Here is an 18,464-nt window from a genome sequence, read left to right on the forward strand (position 1 = left end):
CATGGGCGATAATTCATCGATGTACAAATGTCAAAAATCGATTATATAATTATTATTTTTTACCGGAGCAAAAGGGTGGAACTAATCTGCGACTCCGCTGCGGCGTCATACCGGACCGTTTAGAGTGACGCACACAGCGCTCGCAGGGTTAAGTACATCTGTGGGACTTCACCCATTCTGACCTGAGATCAGATTCTAAAAATGTCTTCTACATCCTGACAGTTTTCTGAAAAAGCTATGTTTCTGTGTCAGTCGTTCTTCGATTTTTCAAAAATAGCAGACCTACAAGCTCGTAGCGCGCCACTCGGTGGCGCGCTATGAGCTTGTAGATCTGCTATTTTTCAATAGCTAAAGCATAACATAATGCTAACACCAAAAGGGGTTCCCGCCCAAAATGGGTTAAAACAACCACACACTTCGCTTAAGTTAAACGTTGGATTCAATCCAGATACAAGAGCCATACCATTCTGCGACGCAAACGAGAGGGACACGAAGGAAAACAAGATTAAGAGTCCTGCCAGCGCCCACTAATGATATTGTCATCTGAGATTCTCATGCTCTCACTCCAGTGGTCAAGAGAATCTAGACAGTTTGCCTTGTTGGCTGCCTATTAGATTATGAGGCATACAGTATTGTGTGCCAAGCTGACATTTTGGCTTGAGGGTGGCACTAAAGGCAAGGTCAAGAAGTCACTCTCTAACAGGTTAAGAGTTCACATGCCTCTGAGAGGCATGAATGCACTCAGCAAGTTTCATGGTTACATAACAGCTAGTGGTGGGGAAAAAAATCGATTATCCAATTAATCGCGATGCCGTCATGGACGATAATTCATCGATGTACAAATGTCAAAAATCGATTATATAATTATTATTTTTTACCGGAGCAAAAGGGTGGAACTAATCTGCGACTCCGCTGCGGCGTCATACCGGACCGTTTAGAGTGACGCACACAGCGCTCGCACACGCTTTAGCTTTCAACAACCAAAACAGAACGAGTTACCAACGCGGAGGGGAAGAGAAAAAAGATGACAGAAAGGGAACATTTTGGATTGTATGAGGTTGAGGGGACAGGAGAACTCGATAAAACTCACACCATCGACCGTCTGTGAAATGTGGCCGAGATGGGACGATGTAGTGTGGCTCCAAAGTGCGTAACATGGCCTGGAATCCGTCGCTCTCCACGACCGAATAGTAAATCCTTTGCAATAAAAGTGCCGATGGACTTGTCCGTGTGTTCGGGATCGGGATGGTTGTCTTGACTGCATCTCTGGATGTCAGTGGGCAATATCGTCTTGTTCCCACTGTATTTGTTTTCACACAACTTGCACACGTTGTGAGTTGTATCGAGTTCCCGTGTCCCCTCAACGTCATACAATCCAAAATGTTGCCATACACTTGTAAAATACTTTAAACCAAAATTAATGCTCCTTAATGTGTGCAAACAAACAGAAAAGTGCAACATATATAGTCTCAAGAACTGACCCCAAGCTTCCTTAATGACACTTCAGTAACTGAAAATTAAATCCCTGAATAAGGAAACAAAGAAAAGCACCTTTTTTGTCCTATTAAAGAATAAAGACAATTTGACAGAGTGCTGCTGACCTCAACCGAAATCCTGCCCATGTATTTCTTTATTTGTTAATGACATGACATCTTATGTCATTATTAATATATATTTGTTATATTTGTTGTATGCTTGTACAAACTCATTATTTTTTTTAAAGAAAGCTGCTTAATGTTTCTAAGAGTTTGATGGGGAGGAGCTGGCCTGAGTGTTCAATTAACTGTTTATTGCTGTTCTGTATTTGGCCACGGACCCCATCTGAAACTATTTTGTTCTATGGACCCCCCCAGAAGCAAAGATTTGAGTTAAAAACGTGCACTGTGGAAGAATATATATATTCATAATCATTAGAAAGCACTTTGTTTATTAGTCACACAGTGACTGAGTGATTAACAGTGAGTGATTAATCATGATTAATCGGGATTAAATCGAATCGTAACGTAGCCCAATTAATCGGGATTAATCGGGATTAATCGAATCGTGACCCTCGGAATCGATATGTAATCGCATCGCCAGGTACCTGGCGATATCCGCCCCTAATAACAGCGACAATTCATTATTTGGAACCAAATTGGTGGATGGATGAAGGGAATAGAAATACATAGGTAAAAGTCGGACCTGGAGCGTGATCTGGAGCGGGTTCTGGAGCGTGCACTGACGGCCTTCTTCTCCTCTGCCTCAAAGATTTCCTCTTCCACGGCCTCTGGACCCTCATCCAGGTCCATGTCCATGTCCTGAAACACAACGTACGTAAGAAGACCTTTTCTAGCTTCAAACCTTCCTTAGAATACCCTGGCCACCACCCTACACGACCTCCTAGACTACTCTCCCGACTGGCCCCCCGAACTGTGGAATAAACTCCCCACTTCACCTCCAATTCACCTCGTCAGACTCCACAGCACTCCTGCTAGTTTATTTCATAGATGCGTCTTCACATGTTTACAATTTAGATTCGTTTTTTTCATGACCACAAATGTGATTCAGATTGCATGTTGTTTAAACAGATGCTAGGTGCGACTGTGGCTCAAGAGGTAGAGCAGGTCGTCCAATGATCCATGGGTCAGCGGTTCGAACCCCGGCTCCTCCTGGCTACATGTCGAAGTGTCCTTGGGCAAGACACTGAACCCCAAATTGCCATTCCGTTATGAACTAATTACCAGTACTTGTAAATCACATCAATGACATGGTCATTATTAGTAGGGTGACCGCTAGATTGGATCGTGATTACGGACCCCCCTGGCTACGGATCGAGAACGTTGCTTCAGCAAATTACAATGAATACATTTTAATACCCTGGTTTAACACTTCTTGAAACTAAATATAATAATATATGAATTTAAATGCTTTTTAGTCCTGTGGTTCGGAAATCGCATTATAAGACATTTTAACACTTACAAGAAGCAATGTAACAATATAGGTACATACGCCATCACCAGTGACTCAACAACACATACAAATGACACCCAACGATGATTCTTATAATGAGCTGAATCATCATATTCAACATGAATACATGTGTATATTAGGGCTGGGTGCAATAACCGCAATATCGCCATACCGCCGGTATACAACGCATACCGCGGTATCGGGTTCGTTACCGCGGTAAAAAAAAAAAAAAAAAAAAAAAAAAGTTTTTTTTTTTTTTTTTTTTTAAGTTTTTTTGTCCGTGCTGTTCTGGCGCCCTAGGTTCTAACCCTAACCCTAGTTCTAACCCTAACCCTGGGTTCTAGGCCTAAGTGCATATGGTTGATATGAAATAAAGTGTATCATAATAAACAGTGAGGCTCAGTCAGTCTAATCATATGCCAGCAACACCAGAGGGAGTTCAACAAACCATGTGCAACCCAGATTCGGCACAAACAAGTATTGATTGATTGATTGAACTATTTATTAACAGTTTGCAGAATTACAGTAGCCTACATTTCAAGCACAACTCAATACAAAGACTGTTAACTGCGAGTGGACGACCCAATAAAGCATTACACTTGTTTACAAGAGGTTCCACCTAAATTCATTTCACTCCTATGCCACAAAAATGTGGAACGCCCTACCAACTGTCATTAAGACATGTAAATCCCTTGACTCCACCCACCCCCACCCACCCCTTTTCCCCCTCACTGTATATGTTTTTCCCCCTTTTTACCTCCTTTATGATGATTTCCTGTTTTTGGCTTTATAGAAGTGTATAGTGTACAAAATGTTATGATTAATTGAACAAGGTGGACCCTCTTGTAAACAAGTGTAATGCTTTATGGTGTCGTCCACTCACAGAGTAACAGTTAACAGTTTTTGTATTGAGTTGTGCAAATGTACTGTAAACTGTTAATACAAACTTAAATCAATCAATCAAGCAATAATGTTAACTCATGGCTTGGGGACTGGGGAGGCGCGCAGTTGCTGCGTGGTGTGGAGCGGCTGGAAGTTGAACCTTTCAATTCATCATATATTAAATCTATCAGTTAACTTGGAATTTGTTTAATATGTTTAAGATTTTAGGTTCCATGATGAGGGGACGTTTTTGAATGGTGAGGTGTTTGTTTCATGCGATGCGCTGCTGAGCGGGCATTTCATTGGAGTGAGAATGGTTGCCATTGCGATTCCAAGTGAAGTGTGCGGGATTCTTTTTTTCTCTACTTCTCAGTTCCAGTTATCCGACGCACCTGTCCATTGTAGGTGTGCAGAAGGACTTTTTCTTATAGTCAGTCAAAAGATAAAAACAGTTCTGTCCGTCCTGTCTGTACAGCTCTCTCTCTCTCTCTCTCTCTCCCTCCCTCCCCCTTTCTCTTCTCTCGCTGACAGGCATCAATACAAAGTTGAAACCGTTACAACGATGCACCCTTATCCATAGGCTACACGTTTAGCCTAATGTTTTTCTCTCTCTCTCCCCCTTTCTCTTCTCGTCTCTCGCTGACAGACATCAATACAACGTTGAAACCTGTTACTTACGATGCGCCCTTATCCATAGGCTACACGTTTAGCCTAATGTTTCTCTCTCTCTCTGACGGTCTGAGCAATGCACGATGCACCTGGCTGTTACAACAGCGCGAGGTATTAATATTCGCTCAAAACAAAGTCGGACAATGTTTTAAATTAGGCTACTCCAAACCAGACCCACCTATAAATGTCTGTTGTGACATCAATGGGATCGCAGGAAAAAGACGCTCAACACAACTTGTCTTGATCTGAAATGATGTGAAATCCGTTCGCTTTTTTATTTCTTTTTTTAACAGCGGGCTGCGGGAGATGTCTGACGCAGTTGATTTGATTGACACCCGAACACGTGTTGCGGCATTGAAATGCCAATCTTTCCTTAATAAAACTGTAGTCCATAATATCCGTTCCAAAACTCTGTTTGCCTGCACCCCCTGTTAACTCCTCCTGATAGCTAACGCCCCCTCCTCAACGCCCAGAATGGTTACTTGGCCCAAAAGGATTTATATATATTATAATCACACAAACAAAGTCCGGATCGTTTGCAGCGGGGGTTAATTGCCTCGCGCTGTGGATTTAATTTTGGTAAACTGGATAACAACAGAAACACGTGGAAAAGCTATATGAGTCGTCTTGTCTCTGTAACGGTGCCACTGTGTGTGTGTGAGCTGTGAGGGGGGGCCGCGCATGGAGGACGAATGACACTGGAACTGCACTAGACACACAGCTGCTCTATACATCTCCGTATACGGTGTTTTACCGGATTTTGCAGACCTGCTCTATACATCTCCATACACGCTGTTCCACCGGACTAAATAACACTATAAAACCGGAGGATTTTTTTTTCGCGCTGGGGGGGGGGGGGGGGGGGGGGGGGGGTGCGGTAATTATCGCCATACCGGCGGTATGGGGGCCGACAATAACCGCGGTAATAAAAATCCCATACCGCCCCAGCCCTAGTGTATATCAGTATAGAGGGGATGCGCATTGCGAATGCATAACGTGTATATCATTATAGATTGTATGTGCATGCATAATAAAGTGAGTGGCAAAGTGAGTTTAACATGGTTTAATGCAATCAGAAAGGACTTTTCTGTTTGGATGCATGGGCTGTCAAGGCCAGAAAGTAGTTCATTGCCACTCAGTTGGCGTTCCTGCATAACTTCCGGGTACGAGGACAATGTCACGCGCATACCCTCTATAGAGCGTCGCAGTCCCGCCCCCTTGAGAGACCCGGAAAATAATTCCCCGTTCATTTTCCTCATAGACTTTTCAAAAAGCGATGTTTACGCCACGGACAAATCCAACTCTTGTCGTGACAAATCAGGACAATAAACACATGTTTTGGGCCGAACAAATAATTAGAAAGAAGAAAAAAACGGCAAGTTACAACACTTTTTTTTGAGTTTTTCTTCTTTGTAATTATTTGTTTGGTCCAAAATATCGTGTTTGTTGTCATGATTTGTCACGACTCGAGTTGGCTTCGTACGACTATGGGGAAAATGCATTGGGATTTATTTCCTGGGCCTGGCGTCGTCATGAAAGGGGGCGGGACTGCGGCGCTCTATAAGAATGTGATTTAGTTTCCTACCTGCTGCTGGTTGTCAATGGATTCGTCCATCTTGGGCTCTGGCTCAGGGAGTAGTGGTTGGTTGCTGCTCTGGCCGGTCTGAACGGAGTTCTCTGAGCCAAAGATGGAGTCCTGTCCCTCCATGCTCATAGACTGCAACATTAAACAGTCACGCCACAGTTAACACTCGTTACATTCTCTCAAATAGAAACTTTTAATCAAATCAAAAGTTTTTCAAATTGTTTTTTTTTTTAACAAAATATATTGGTCAAAACTTCGATAACCACAGGTCTAGGACTGTTAAAACCTGGAATGCATCCGTGTCATTTAGATTTTAGCATTGGCTATGTTTTTTTTTTTAAACGTTGAAAGAGTGATTTAAAAACACAAATCTTCTCTTCTGGGGGTCCCTGGCACAAGACATTTTCAGATGGGGGTCCACGGCCATATATATATATATATATATATATATGGGGGTCCTAGACATGAAAAACCACTGGTCTAACCACTGGGATTGGAGCCCCATACAGTATATTATCTGGCGTGGGTGGGTCTCTAGACTAGCGGTCAGGTGTCCTGACCTTCTGCTGGTGTTGCTGGTGTTCCATCAGCTGCTTCTGGAACTGCTCCAGGTTCTGCTGCTGTAGCTGCTCAGCCAGCTGGTGGAACAGCGAGCTGTTGATGGAGTCAGACACCATGGGCCTGCATGGGGGAGGAGGAGGAGGAGGAGGAGGAGGAGGAGGAGGAGCGGAGAAATTAGAGCTTTCATGTACATCGAATCATTGTCATTGAACGCATCTGTGTCATCTTAGCATAACCACTTTAACCCATTTAGGCCTGACGTCGAAATTTTAAAAAAAATCTTCTAAATCCTCCAGTTTTCCAAAATAAATATTTTCACAATTTTTCAAAAATAGCAGACCTACAAGCTCGCATAGCGCGCCACTCGGTGGCGCGCTATGCGAGCTTGTAGGTCTGCTATTTTTCAATAGCTAAATTACAACATAATGTTTAAAACACCAAAAGGGGTTCCCGCCCAAAATGGGTTAAGTTCAACTTTAGCCGTTGAAAGATATAGCTAGTAGATCTGCTGTTTATTTATATTTTGTGAAAAATATTTTTTAGATGGGGGGGGTCGGCAGCTAATTACAAGGTCCTTGACCTTGAAATAGTTTGAGAACCACTGATATAGAAACACAAGGTTTTTCAGAAAACGGTCAGGATTTAGAAGACATTTGCAGAATCTGGTTCTCGGGTCTCAAAACAAAGCTATTGACAACGCTGCGTTCATACTCACATCTGAGACGACGAGTTGTCCTTTTTAGCGTCCTCGCCGCGTTCCGAGTCACTCCCAAAGTCAAACTGACCCAGAAGTTTCTGCATCAAACACAGCGGCACGTCGACAGACAAGTCGTTAGGTTAATTCTGATTAAATATCCGAATGAACAAACTACACAGAGTCAGCGTATCCACAAGGCCACTGACCTGATACAATAACACTAAGCCACAACCCCAGCACAAAAAGAAAACCAACAGTGCTATACATCAGCTGTACATAACCCCAGTACAAAACCTAAAACGGCACTATACACATACATGCTACAATGTCTGAGAAAGCATGTACCTGTGCACACGGTGTAACAACAACGAAAGCAAACCTTTAACCTTCAAAAACATAACCCTACATAAAAACTAACAGTGTTTTGCGGATAACGCTAATGACAGGTTACCTTGTTGAAGGACGACACCCTCTGCTCCAGAGGGTTGAGGCTGTTGGCGGTGGCGGCGGCGGTCAGCTGGGCCGTCAGCGCCTGCAGCTGCACCACCAGGCCCGCGTCCAGCGCCTGCAGCAGGGACGGCTGCGGCTTCTGCTGCTGCATCTGGAGTGACTGCACCAGCTGCTGCAGCTGGAACGGAGCACGGCACAGAACAGAACACGCACAGGGGGAAGACATGAGTCCATCGCATTAAACACAGGGGGAAGACATGAGTCCATCGCATTACACACAGGGGGAAGACATGAGTCCATCGCATTAAACACAGGGGAAGACATGAGTCCATCGTATTAAACACAGGGGGAGACATGAGTCCATCACCTTACACACAGGGGGAGACATGAGTCCATCACAGAATAACACAGGGGGAGACATGAGTCCATCACATTACACACAGGGGGAGACATGAGTCCATCACATTACACACAGGGGGAGACATGAGTCCATCACAGAATAACACAACAGAGATGTGAATCCATCACAGACTAATAACACAACCAACACACTCTCACTCGCCAAACGTGACCAAATGCTGCCGTCCCGACTCCCGGGCAATTCCAACACTCCAGGAATGCTGAAGTGCCATTTTCAAACCCAAGATTAAGAAACAAACGACGGAGGCGCGCCGTCTAAAGTGTACTTGTGCCAGGAGAGGCACCGCAGAGAGATACGTTAGCCGCCGGAAATCGGCGTTTAGCCGACTCGTCGCCAGTCGAGTTAATGTCCCGAATCATAACTTGTGTGCACCCTGGTCAACATCTGCCGTTTCTGGCCCTCCAACACTAATGTAAGTAGGATTACGACGCGGGCGACCATGCTGCTGACCTGCTGTCCCTGCGGACTCTGTAGGATCTGGGCCACGGCGGCCACCGTGTCCGTGTTGGAGATCTGAGAGGCCCAGTCCGGCAGGCTGTGTTGGACCATGTTGGCTGGAGTGGCCGGCGTGGCCGGAGTGCCTGGTGGACAGAGAGAGAGAGAGAGAGAGAGACAGACACAGAGGGGTTAAAGCAAAGACTGCTTCAGTTTGGTTTGTAGTCCTAAAGAAATACAAAAGTGAGGTCGAAATGGGTTCCCTCGCCAAGTTTAAAATGGGCGAGGGTTTCCGATAGATGCAGAGAAAATAAGGTCTTTTGCTTAACATGAGGCTAAGACAGATTCTACGACATGCATTTTGTAAAATGTCATCTGTTTGTGTTAACTTGTTTTGGGGTTAGATGATTATGAAAGACTTGAATTATGTTTCAGGAAAAGGTTATTTTCATTTTTTTAGCAGATTTCACATGCAAGGCTTGGGAGGAAATAAAGACAGAATGTTGAATGTTCTGTATGTTTGAAATGGTTTTTGGAGTTTTTAGTTTGTACTGTACACCTATGCAGTGATGTATATGTTGTATATGTTGTGTCCTGTAAATCCATGTGGGCTGGTGCATGACACAGAAATAAATAATCTATCTAATTCATTCAACTAATTCACAACGTGTGACTTGTTTTTTAACCCATTTTGGGGCGGGAACCCCTTTTGGTGTTAGCATTATGTTATACTTTAGCTATTGAAAAATAGCAGATCTACAAGCTCATAGCGCGCCACCGAGTGGCGCGCTACGAGCTTGTAGGTCTGCTATTTTTGAAAAAAAATCGAAGAACGTCCGACATAGAAACATCAGAAAACTGTCAGTATGTAGAAGACATTTTTAGAATCTGATCTCAGGTCAAAATGGGTTAAGCCATTATGTGTTGGATTTGTGGAGATGATTCTATCTATTATTAACAAATGTTAGCATTATGTTATACTTTAGCTATTGAAAAATAGCAGATCTACAAGCTCATAGCGCGCCACCGAGTGGCGCGCTACGAGCTTGTAGGTCTGCTATTTTTGAAAAATCGAAGAACGTGTCCGACATAGAAACATCAGAAAACTGTCAGTATGTAGAAGACATTTTTAGAATCTGATCTCAGGTCAAAATGGGTTAAGCCATTATGTGTTGGATTTGTGGAGATGATTCTATTCTATTATTAACAGATGTGTTAATATCATATACCTTTGTTAGTCTCGCGTAGCCAGGATTTCAGATACCTCCGCCTACTGATACGGGGTCTGGTGGCATCTAATTTCAACGTGGGGGCCAAAACTGGGTGGAAACAATTTGGAAATTAAAAAGAATACATCAGCTTCACAGAACCAACGCAAAGAACTTCAGGGCAGTCCTTTCCTATGGGGCTGGGTAGCGGGGATTGGGTTTCAAAGCAGCGGACGGGGCGTAGCGTAGGTGTGTTAGTTACTGCGGGTTTTTCTCTGGCATCCAAAGCCTATTCATTTCATTTTAGTTTATCTCCAGACGTTCTATGAGTAGGCAGAGATCTCTGATCGTCTGGCTTCTAGGATGACGTACACAAAACACATGATCTCTGATGCACTTTTTAAACAAGCGTGGCGATAATATGGACACCATTTAAACGTCCAACGCGGTTACCTGACCACATGCCACCAATGAAGAGAGTACTTTTAGCAGGAGCAATGACAAAAGTGCAACTTAAGTAAAGTAACAAGTCAAGGTGGCAAGTGATATTTTTGGGTTAAAGGCAAAAACGTTTTTGTTAAAAAGATAAAGCTGATATCAATCGTTGCTATAGAGTGTTTGTTCAGTAACAGGGATCTACCATCAGGACGGGAACCCCTTTTGGGGTTCTTGTTGCTATGTACTGTATATTAGCAACATAACATTTTTTGTAATCTTTCAATAAATATTAGAAGTTTTTAGAATCGGCCTCAGTCCTAAAGGGGTTAATAAACAGAAAAGGCATGGTTACAAATTCCATCCTTGTCTCCAGCTGGAGACGAGACGAGACAAGCAGAGCCCTGTTACTTAAAACACTGCAATAGCACCGATTACTATCAAACTATAGAGCTATTTAACACTTATTTGAACCAGAAATATCAGTTACAGCCCTGTTAATGAGGGCTATAGAGCACCCAAGTCTGACATCACTGCCGCTAGAGGGTGCTATCTCCCTGGGTCCAAAAATAAACAAATCACCCTGGCGATTTGACTCGTATTACAATTTAGGCATTTAGCAGACGCTCTTAATCCAGAGCGACATGGAAAAGAAGGATCCAAAGGGTAAGAAAAACAAAGAATTCTCCAAACACAGATGTACTCAATATCACAAACGACACAGAGTGACATACGTGACAAAATGGCCGGGGTGATTCTTTTGTTTAATCTTTTTTTTTATGTATGCATTATGTATACATAAATTATGTATTATGTATCCCACGATTTTGTAACCCATGTTTTCACCCAGTGTCAATTATCTAATGTAATCCTGGGCTCTACACTCCCTCTGCCAGCCTGGGGAGAGCAACGGACTGACCTCATACTCCTTTCCTTTTTGACAGCTCTTTATACGACGCAATATAAGTCAATGCCTATGGGAATTCCAATATCCGTGACCCAGGGGGTAGTGTGGGAGTGACGTCAGGACTTCAGTAATCTATTAACCTGAACTGGTACAATGTTAAAATACTTGAAATACACTGAAACATTGGGAGCAATCTACTGCACTACTGACCGGGTGTGGCGTTGTTGGCGGGCGCAGCGCTGCTGGGTTGGACCGGAGTGACGCTGGGCGGAGGGAGGCCGGCGGCCATGTCCAACAGGGGCTGGATGATGTCACTCTTGAAGACGGCATTCTTCTGCCACAGGTTGAGGACTCGCACGATCTTACTCTGCAGACGCAGAGGAAGACACAGAACAAGACTGGTTACCAGGGGTCTTTCAACAGGGAGTCTTAGGTGTTGACTAAGACCAAAAGACTAAGGTTTTTGATATTTAGTCGACTAAGACTAGACCATGGCAAAACAATTTCAGAAGACTAAATAGGACTAAGACTAAATAAACGGTGTGTTATTCAAAAGACTAAGACTAAATCAAAACCTGGTGAAAAATGTACACTGGTCCTCAGATACTGCAGGGGGGGGGGGGACACGTTTTTGTGTGATAGGGACTTTAATTGTATTTATTTTTTTCATTAACCACTCAAACCCTCGCGTCCCTATTATCGGTGAAGTGGTTTGGTGTACGGGGAAAAAAATAGCAAATCAAGTACTGACTCAAAGGACAAGTTTACAAAGTATTGATGGTTTAAGTCGTTAAATGTGAACACACACATTTAACATGAATCCTATATGTGGTGGGGGGCTCCCTGCTTCATCACTCTCACAGCCTTAATTGGCCCCCTTAGCTAAAGCCCAAACCACACCAAAGGGTTGCCATGCAACTCCTTGAAACCAAACTGTTGCGAGTAGACTCGTGTAGTTGCAAGCAACCATTTAATTGAACCAATTGAATCACTTGGGTCGACACGCGCTGACGTGCAACAGGACATATCACACCGCTATGACGAAAACCGGTTTGTTGCGTCACAACCCATTGGTGTGGTTTGGGCTTTAAACAAGTCGCCTACGGCTCTACACGAGGTCAAATCTCTTTAGCCGATCTACAAGCTTAAAACGCGTTGCAATGCGGCATGCTGCGAGCACGTAGATCGACAATTTTAGACAATAGTTCAGCCCCCAGAATCGGGACGCTAGTGTCAGCCATCGTTTGCATACCCATACGTTATTTATGTAAATTGCAGTGCACGCAAAGAAAACAATATATGGAAATAAATGCAAAAATGTCCCCAGGGCCAGCTGGCTAACCTTGTCATCCGGAGGACAGCGATAGAGTTGCTGGAAGGTTCCGATGATGTTCTTGCTGAATCGTGGAGCGAAAACATCCTTCTCCGTGCCAAACTGGTGCCGCGACTGCCTGACAATGGAGTCGATCACGTACAGGCCGGGGACCTTGTATTCTGGTTTGCACTGGAAACACAAGGAGACAACGGGATAGTTCAGACACGGAACCTCCGAGTGAGGCGATAAGAGTAAAGAGGCTACTGATAACAGAATTAATCTAAAAAGGACCAGAATTAATCTAAAAAGGACATTTGTTTAGACGGCTAGAGGACGCATTCGGTCTCAAATCCATAATTTACCCTCCGTTATAATGCTTTGCTTGTACTCCTTGTAGCCAAGTTTCTAATTATTTCCCCGTTTTGTATGCAATTCGACTAGGACCCAAACACATTTCAGAGGCAATCTGTGTGCCGAGTGATTTGTTAAGTGGATCTGAGCATTAATAGAAGTACTTCATGAGTTATGGTCGCACGTGCCAACAACAGGATCAAGTGCTCCAAATGCAATTTATATGAAAAGTGGACTAAATTAGCATTGATTACCCTCTCTAATGAACAGAATAATAAATAGAAAATAAGCTAAATATAACAAGCCAGCTCTCTCTCTCTAAACAGCATAATAATCATGTTCATTGACTGCGGCATATTTAACTACAGCTACAGTTTAATATTTCTATCTGAGCAACTAAATACTATGAGTGTAAAACCACTGAGTCCATAGGACAACTCACCTTGGAAACGAACTTCTCCACACTCTGGACTACATGCTTGTAGAACTGAAAGAGAACAGAGGAGAATGTATTTTGAGAAACAAAATAATCTTCTGGTAAAGGCCATTAGCAACAAAATGCAGGGAAAAAGACTGCACACGGGGAGAAATTCGGAGGATGTTTCAGTGACACTTAACTCTTTTTTTCCCCCAGGTACGTATATACGGACGTCGACACTAGGTGGCGTCATACCCCCGGTTCAAGCTTTTAACATTTGTCCGGTTCCTATAGCACAACGCCCCACCGTTCCAACTATGGGATCGCAAATATAATCATAGCGCAAACCAGTTGAAAGGAGGATTTTCAAACCTCCATAAGTCCGACTCCAGGATCGCTGTCCTTGGTGGATTGTTTTTTAAAAGGTGCTATACAAATAGTTATGAATGATGTTAGCACCATCAAGTGTCCTCAAAAGCTACATTTCCCAAACCACTTAAACGAACCCTACATACTAAGACGGCAAATCTCTACAAGCTTTGAGATTGAAGATCTCCTTAGTTTTTACACTGAATGTTTGCTCCATAATAGGGACACAAGGTTCCAAGTGGTTAACCCATTCATGACAGGAACCCCTTTTGGTGTTTTAAGCATTGTGTTATATATAGAAATAGCAGATCTTCCATTTATTTTTTTGAAAATGTGACGCAAATCTTTGAATATATTTATTTCGGAGCGAACGATTTGAACTCAAATATTAGCTTCTGGGAGGTCCCTGGAACAACAGTTTCAGATGGGGGTCCGCGGCCAAATACAGATAATTCTGGGGGTCCTTGATATGAAAAAGGTTTAGCACCACTGACATAGAAACATAGATTTTAAGAATCGGCCTCAGGTCGAAAGGGGTTAAAGGAAGATATTCAGTCCCAGTCTTTTTCTCTTTTGCCTCACAATTCCTGTATCGCCACTGTCCAATACCCCAGTTCATCTAATGATATTTAGATCACATTTATGTCTAGGTTTTTGTTCAGTGACACTGTAGCCTTGGAAAAGTCTGGAGAAGAATGTGGGAAAGCTAGCACTAGCTAGCTAGCTAGCACTGGTAAACTGTCTTGGTTGTTTTATTTAAATGTGCAGAATAGAATATGCATTTACTCCTATATTCCGTCGAGATAATGGGGTAATGTGTTGTGAGCAGATGTGCTATTTTCAAAAGATCCTGTGGACATTCTGCATAATACTACTTTTACTTTTGGTACAGTACTTACAGTATATTTTGATGGCAATACTAGAGTATTTCTACATGACAGTATTGATACTTTTAATACGTAAACAATTTGAGTACTTTTACCACCACTGGTGAATGCAGTCTAAACAGTGCCACTATGGCATTTTGTAAAAACAAATGTTTCATTCTATTCAGTTTGTCTTTCAATTTTGCTCAATTACCTTATTTCCATTTCAAAAGTATTACACAGCCATTTTATTAAGGACACAAGAACTTTCACAGGGGCAACATTTGCATACTGTGAAAAGTTGGCAAAGCCTAGGGCAGTGAAAAATCCAATAAAGGTTTATGCATTACCAAGAGTTCCCTAGCCGGAATCGATCAAAATGTAATTATAACTTCAATAGAAGTCTAGGGCCAAGCCTAACAGTAAGAGAGAATGGGATGTGTGATTTACATGAAAAGAGCTGAATCAATATTATAGCTAGTGGACGGTGTATAATAATGTAATTATTATCATCACACTGAGTAGGCTTTAAGCCAAGAATAATGTACTATCCGTATTTTTTTACAGGACATACTAAATAAAGAAAAACAGCCTACAGCCCCAAAAAGCGAATAACCTTTGAATATGGATTGGCAAAGATTATACACAAACCCCCCAATATTTCAGACAAAATGAGCAACAAATAGTATTTAAACGACATTAGACAACATGATCCATTGTGATTCAATCAGACCTCAACACTGTCACACATTCTGTGGAGCCACGATAATTAATCTAATTGATGCAGTTCATTTCTCTGCCGGTAGATGGAGTCAAAGGACAAACTACAGGCTGACCAAAGAGATGTTCATGAGTCAAAGTAACTTCACACAACAATGAAAACAGAAAAGCAACAGATCCACACAGACACTGCAGATACACTCACAGTATTTGAACCGAGGCTTTCAAAGATAAACAAATGATATAAGATGAGTGAGAAGACAAGAGTGACAATTTCCACACTTAAAGCGGCACTACGTAACTTTTTTGAGGGGCGCTAGCCCCTCCTATGTCCAGCTTTGAGGGTTTGTGTAAAACACAGACATTGAATGAAGACAAGATCATGGGCATGTCCACCCCCCCCCCCCCCCCCCCCCATCACTCCCCAGGCCATCTTTGAACAAGCAGTGTTGAGACAAGCTCGGAATATTGTATCTGACCCCTTGCATGTGTTGTACCGGTAGGAGGTATAGAACTCCACGGTATGTGTATAATAGATTTAAACACTCTTTTGTTCCCCTGTCAATCAAAATGCTCAATCAGAGATTGCCGAATGCACTTTACTGACTCAGGGATTGCCAAAAGCACTTTATTGACTAGTTGCACTTTATCAAGGGAATGTGTGCAATATCTCTGTTTTGTGTATGTTGGGTGTTTCATGGTGTTTTTCCTTTTTGTATGTGAACGTGTCTGTTATTTGTATGCAGCTGTGACTCTGTCTCCAAGACAAATTTCTCCCAAGGGAGACAAATAAAGACAACCTTGAACCTTGAAGTGTGTAAACACAAACATTGAAGACAAAAGTGAGGACGCAAATTGTGATTGGCCAGAATGAGATGTATGATGTCGCATGATGATAAGAGCGCCCCTCACTTCACACGGGTGTGATTTCTTTCATCACCTACCTAGACACAAGATGTTTAATTGGTTACAACACCTAATCCCCACGGCCCATGATCACTGTTGCTGCAGTTATGGGAATGCATTTTATATAGTATTTTAATGCATTTGAATATTTTATTAAATGTTATTATTGTTGTAAACTGACTGCCGGTGTGCCAAAGACAAATTTCCATTTTATGTCAAATTTAATGGACAATCGTTTATGATCTGGCACGAATTTTTAATTGATGATCAAAGATTCAATTTATCCCCTGAGAATTCAGCACTTGCGAAGGAAAGCAGGTTAAAATCAATAGAAGAGGAAAGTTACACCTAAAGTTACAGCTTTAAGTCAAACATGATAACTCAACAGCTGGGCATTGCATTACACACCCAGGGAACATGATTAACACTTTTGCCAGGGAATTCTTCATAATAAAAGGTGCTAAAGTGCCAAGCAGATAGGGCAGTTTTTACTCTGAAAAGCCCCGCCTTCCATTACTCTCCAAAACCGGAGGCATAATCTTCCGTTACTACCTCACGCTGCTCACATCTAAAGTCTCTCTAGAAGCGTTTATATTCCAAACTAGATGCTTGATTAAAGCTGCTATAAGCAATAATATGTCAAAATTTTTATGACATTTTTATTTGTATTCAGACAGCCAGCAATGGGTAAAATGCTTCCAAAAATATTTAGTCTCTGTGACACATCTAGGGGCCGCAATCTGCATTTAAAGATTTTCCTAGAAGCTTTGTCATTGGTCGATTTGCCTGTCCTGATTGTGATTCTGATGAAAACATCAGGTGGTTCAACCGCATATGTTGGTTTGCACGCATGCATGTGTGCATGCGTGAGTGTGTCTGTTCCTTAGCATGCAATGGGAAATGTCCTTAAGGGATAGTTCAGATTTTTTTTAACTTAAGTTCTGCTCTGGTTTTGGTCAATATTAAGTAGTTCCGGTCATTTTGTGGGGGGCACTGGGGCCATAACCTGACTCCGCCAGATGGGGCCACGCAGTAAAAGTAAATTAATTCGCAAAACTAACGTCATTTGTATTGTTGACCTATTTCTAAAATATTAGCGCAACTTTCGCAACTTTTTGACCCCTCTATCACATGGGAACTATTTTTAGGGCATAGTGATATGAACACAAAAAGCATAGTTCTGTGTGATAGAAGGGTAAAAAATTAACGAAAGTTGAACTAATATTTTAGAAATAGGTCAACAATACAAATTACGTTCGTTTTGTGGATTAATTTACTTTTAATGCGTGGCCCCCTGTGCCCCCCACAAAATGACCGGAACTACTAAATATTTCACCAAAACCAGAGCAGAACTCCCACCACGGGACTCGGGCAATCAAGTAATACAGTTGCAACCACTTTAATAATGGCAAGTATCTGAACTATCCTTAAATGAGTGCATTGGAAACAGTTGGCCAGTGTACAAAATCACGTAAGAAAAGAAGCGTTTTAGTGTAAATAGGGACAGTTGTGGTACTATCGTTAATAAGCTTAGACGGAGTGACATGCCAAAAAAGAACAGATCTATAAAACAAACAATGCAAAGCGATGTTCCCTTGTAGATCTGTCGTTTTTTGGAACACGACTGCAGAAATAGCACTCTCCTCACTGACACGGTTTACATAGGGGCTGCAGAGACACGCACGCACAAACACACGCACGCACGCGCGAGTGAGTGAGTGTGAGAGAGAAAGAAATCACATACTTAATGCCACTCAAATGTGATATTTAGACAGTGCCACATTTGAGCCTCCACAGTCAAAGGTGTGTGTTGCGCAAGGTGTCTAAGCTGTGTTTTTCTAACTGTGTGGGCCCAGGGCACACCTAAGGGCAAGAGAAAATCACAACAAGGCAACATTTTACAAACACCAATATGATATTTTTTTTACCGTCACAATATAAATAGAGGTTTTGGTTGCTCCTCATCACCCAAACCTACTGTAAACTCCACACTATGCATTGCCGAAATTCTTTTTTTTTAGTTACCGGCCAGACTGGGTAAATTAAAAAAGCTATTTAACGCAGACCTGTAATGCATGATGCACGCACTTGCTGCTTCCATATCCGTTGTATTTTCAAACTGCTCTCATGTGCTTCTTTGCAATAACTACAAAATGTTTCACATTTTCAATGTTGAAAATGACCGCCGTGCCTAGTTGTAACAGATCATTTTCCATCTGGGCAGCCGATAGCATTATCCGGTTAATTAACGGTTGGTGATTATTTTTTCCTCAACCCAAACCTGTATATGCACGTACACAATTAATGGTAGACATTTACA

General features: G+C 42.4%; 1 protein-coding gene across 1 annotated transcript in view; it reads right to left on the bottom strand.

Annotated features, from left to right (window-relative positions):
- scaf8 (SR-related CTD-associated factor 8) overlaps window positions 1-18,464 on the bottom strand; it is a 60,246-nt gene that overhangs the window by 15,917 nt on the left and 25,865 nt on the right. Inside the window, exons 3-12 of the mRNA XM_079527534.1 lie at window positions 13,308-13,352; window positions 12,542-12,703; window positions 11,410-11,566; window positions 9,879-9,968; window positions 8,665-8,795; window positions 7,795-7,971; window positions 7,362-7,441; window positions 6,646-6,766; window positions 6,086-6,217; window positions 2,182-2,297 (exon numbers count right to left, since the gene is read on the bottom strand). Coding sequence (XP_079383660.1) covers window positions 2,182-2,297; window positions 6,086-6,217; window positions 6,646-6,766; window positions 7,362-7,441; window positions 7,795-7,971; window positions 8,665-8,795; window positions 9,879-9,968; window positions 11,410-11,566; window positions 12,542-12,703; window positions 13,308-13,352 — 1,211 coding nt within the window. The remainder of the gene's footprint in view (window positions 1-2,181; window positions 2,298-6,085; window positions 6,218-6,645; window positions 6,767-7,361; window positions 7,442-7,794; window positions 7,972-8,664; window positions 8,796-9,878; window positions 9,969-11,409; window positions 11,567-12,541; window positions 12,704-13,307; window positions 13,353-18,464) is intronic.

Source organism: Electrona antarctica (assembly GCF_951216825.1).
Source record: "Electrona antarctica genome assembly, chromosome: 18".
NCBI lineage: Eukaryota > Metazoa > Chordata > Actinopteri > Myctophiformes > Myctophidae > Electrona > Electrona antarctica.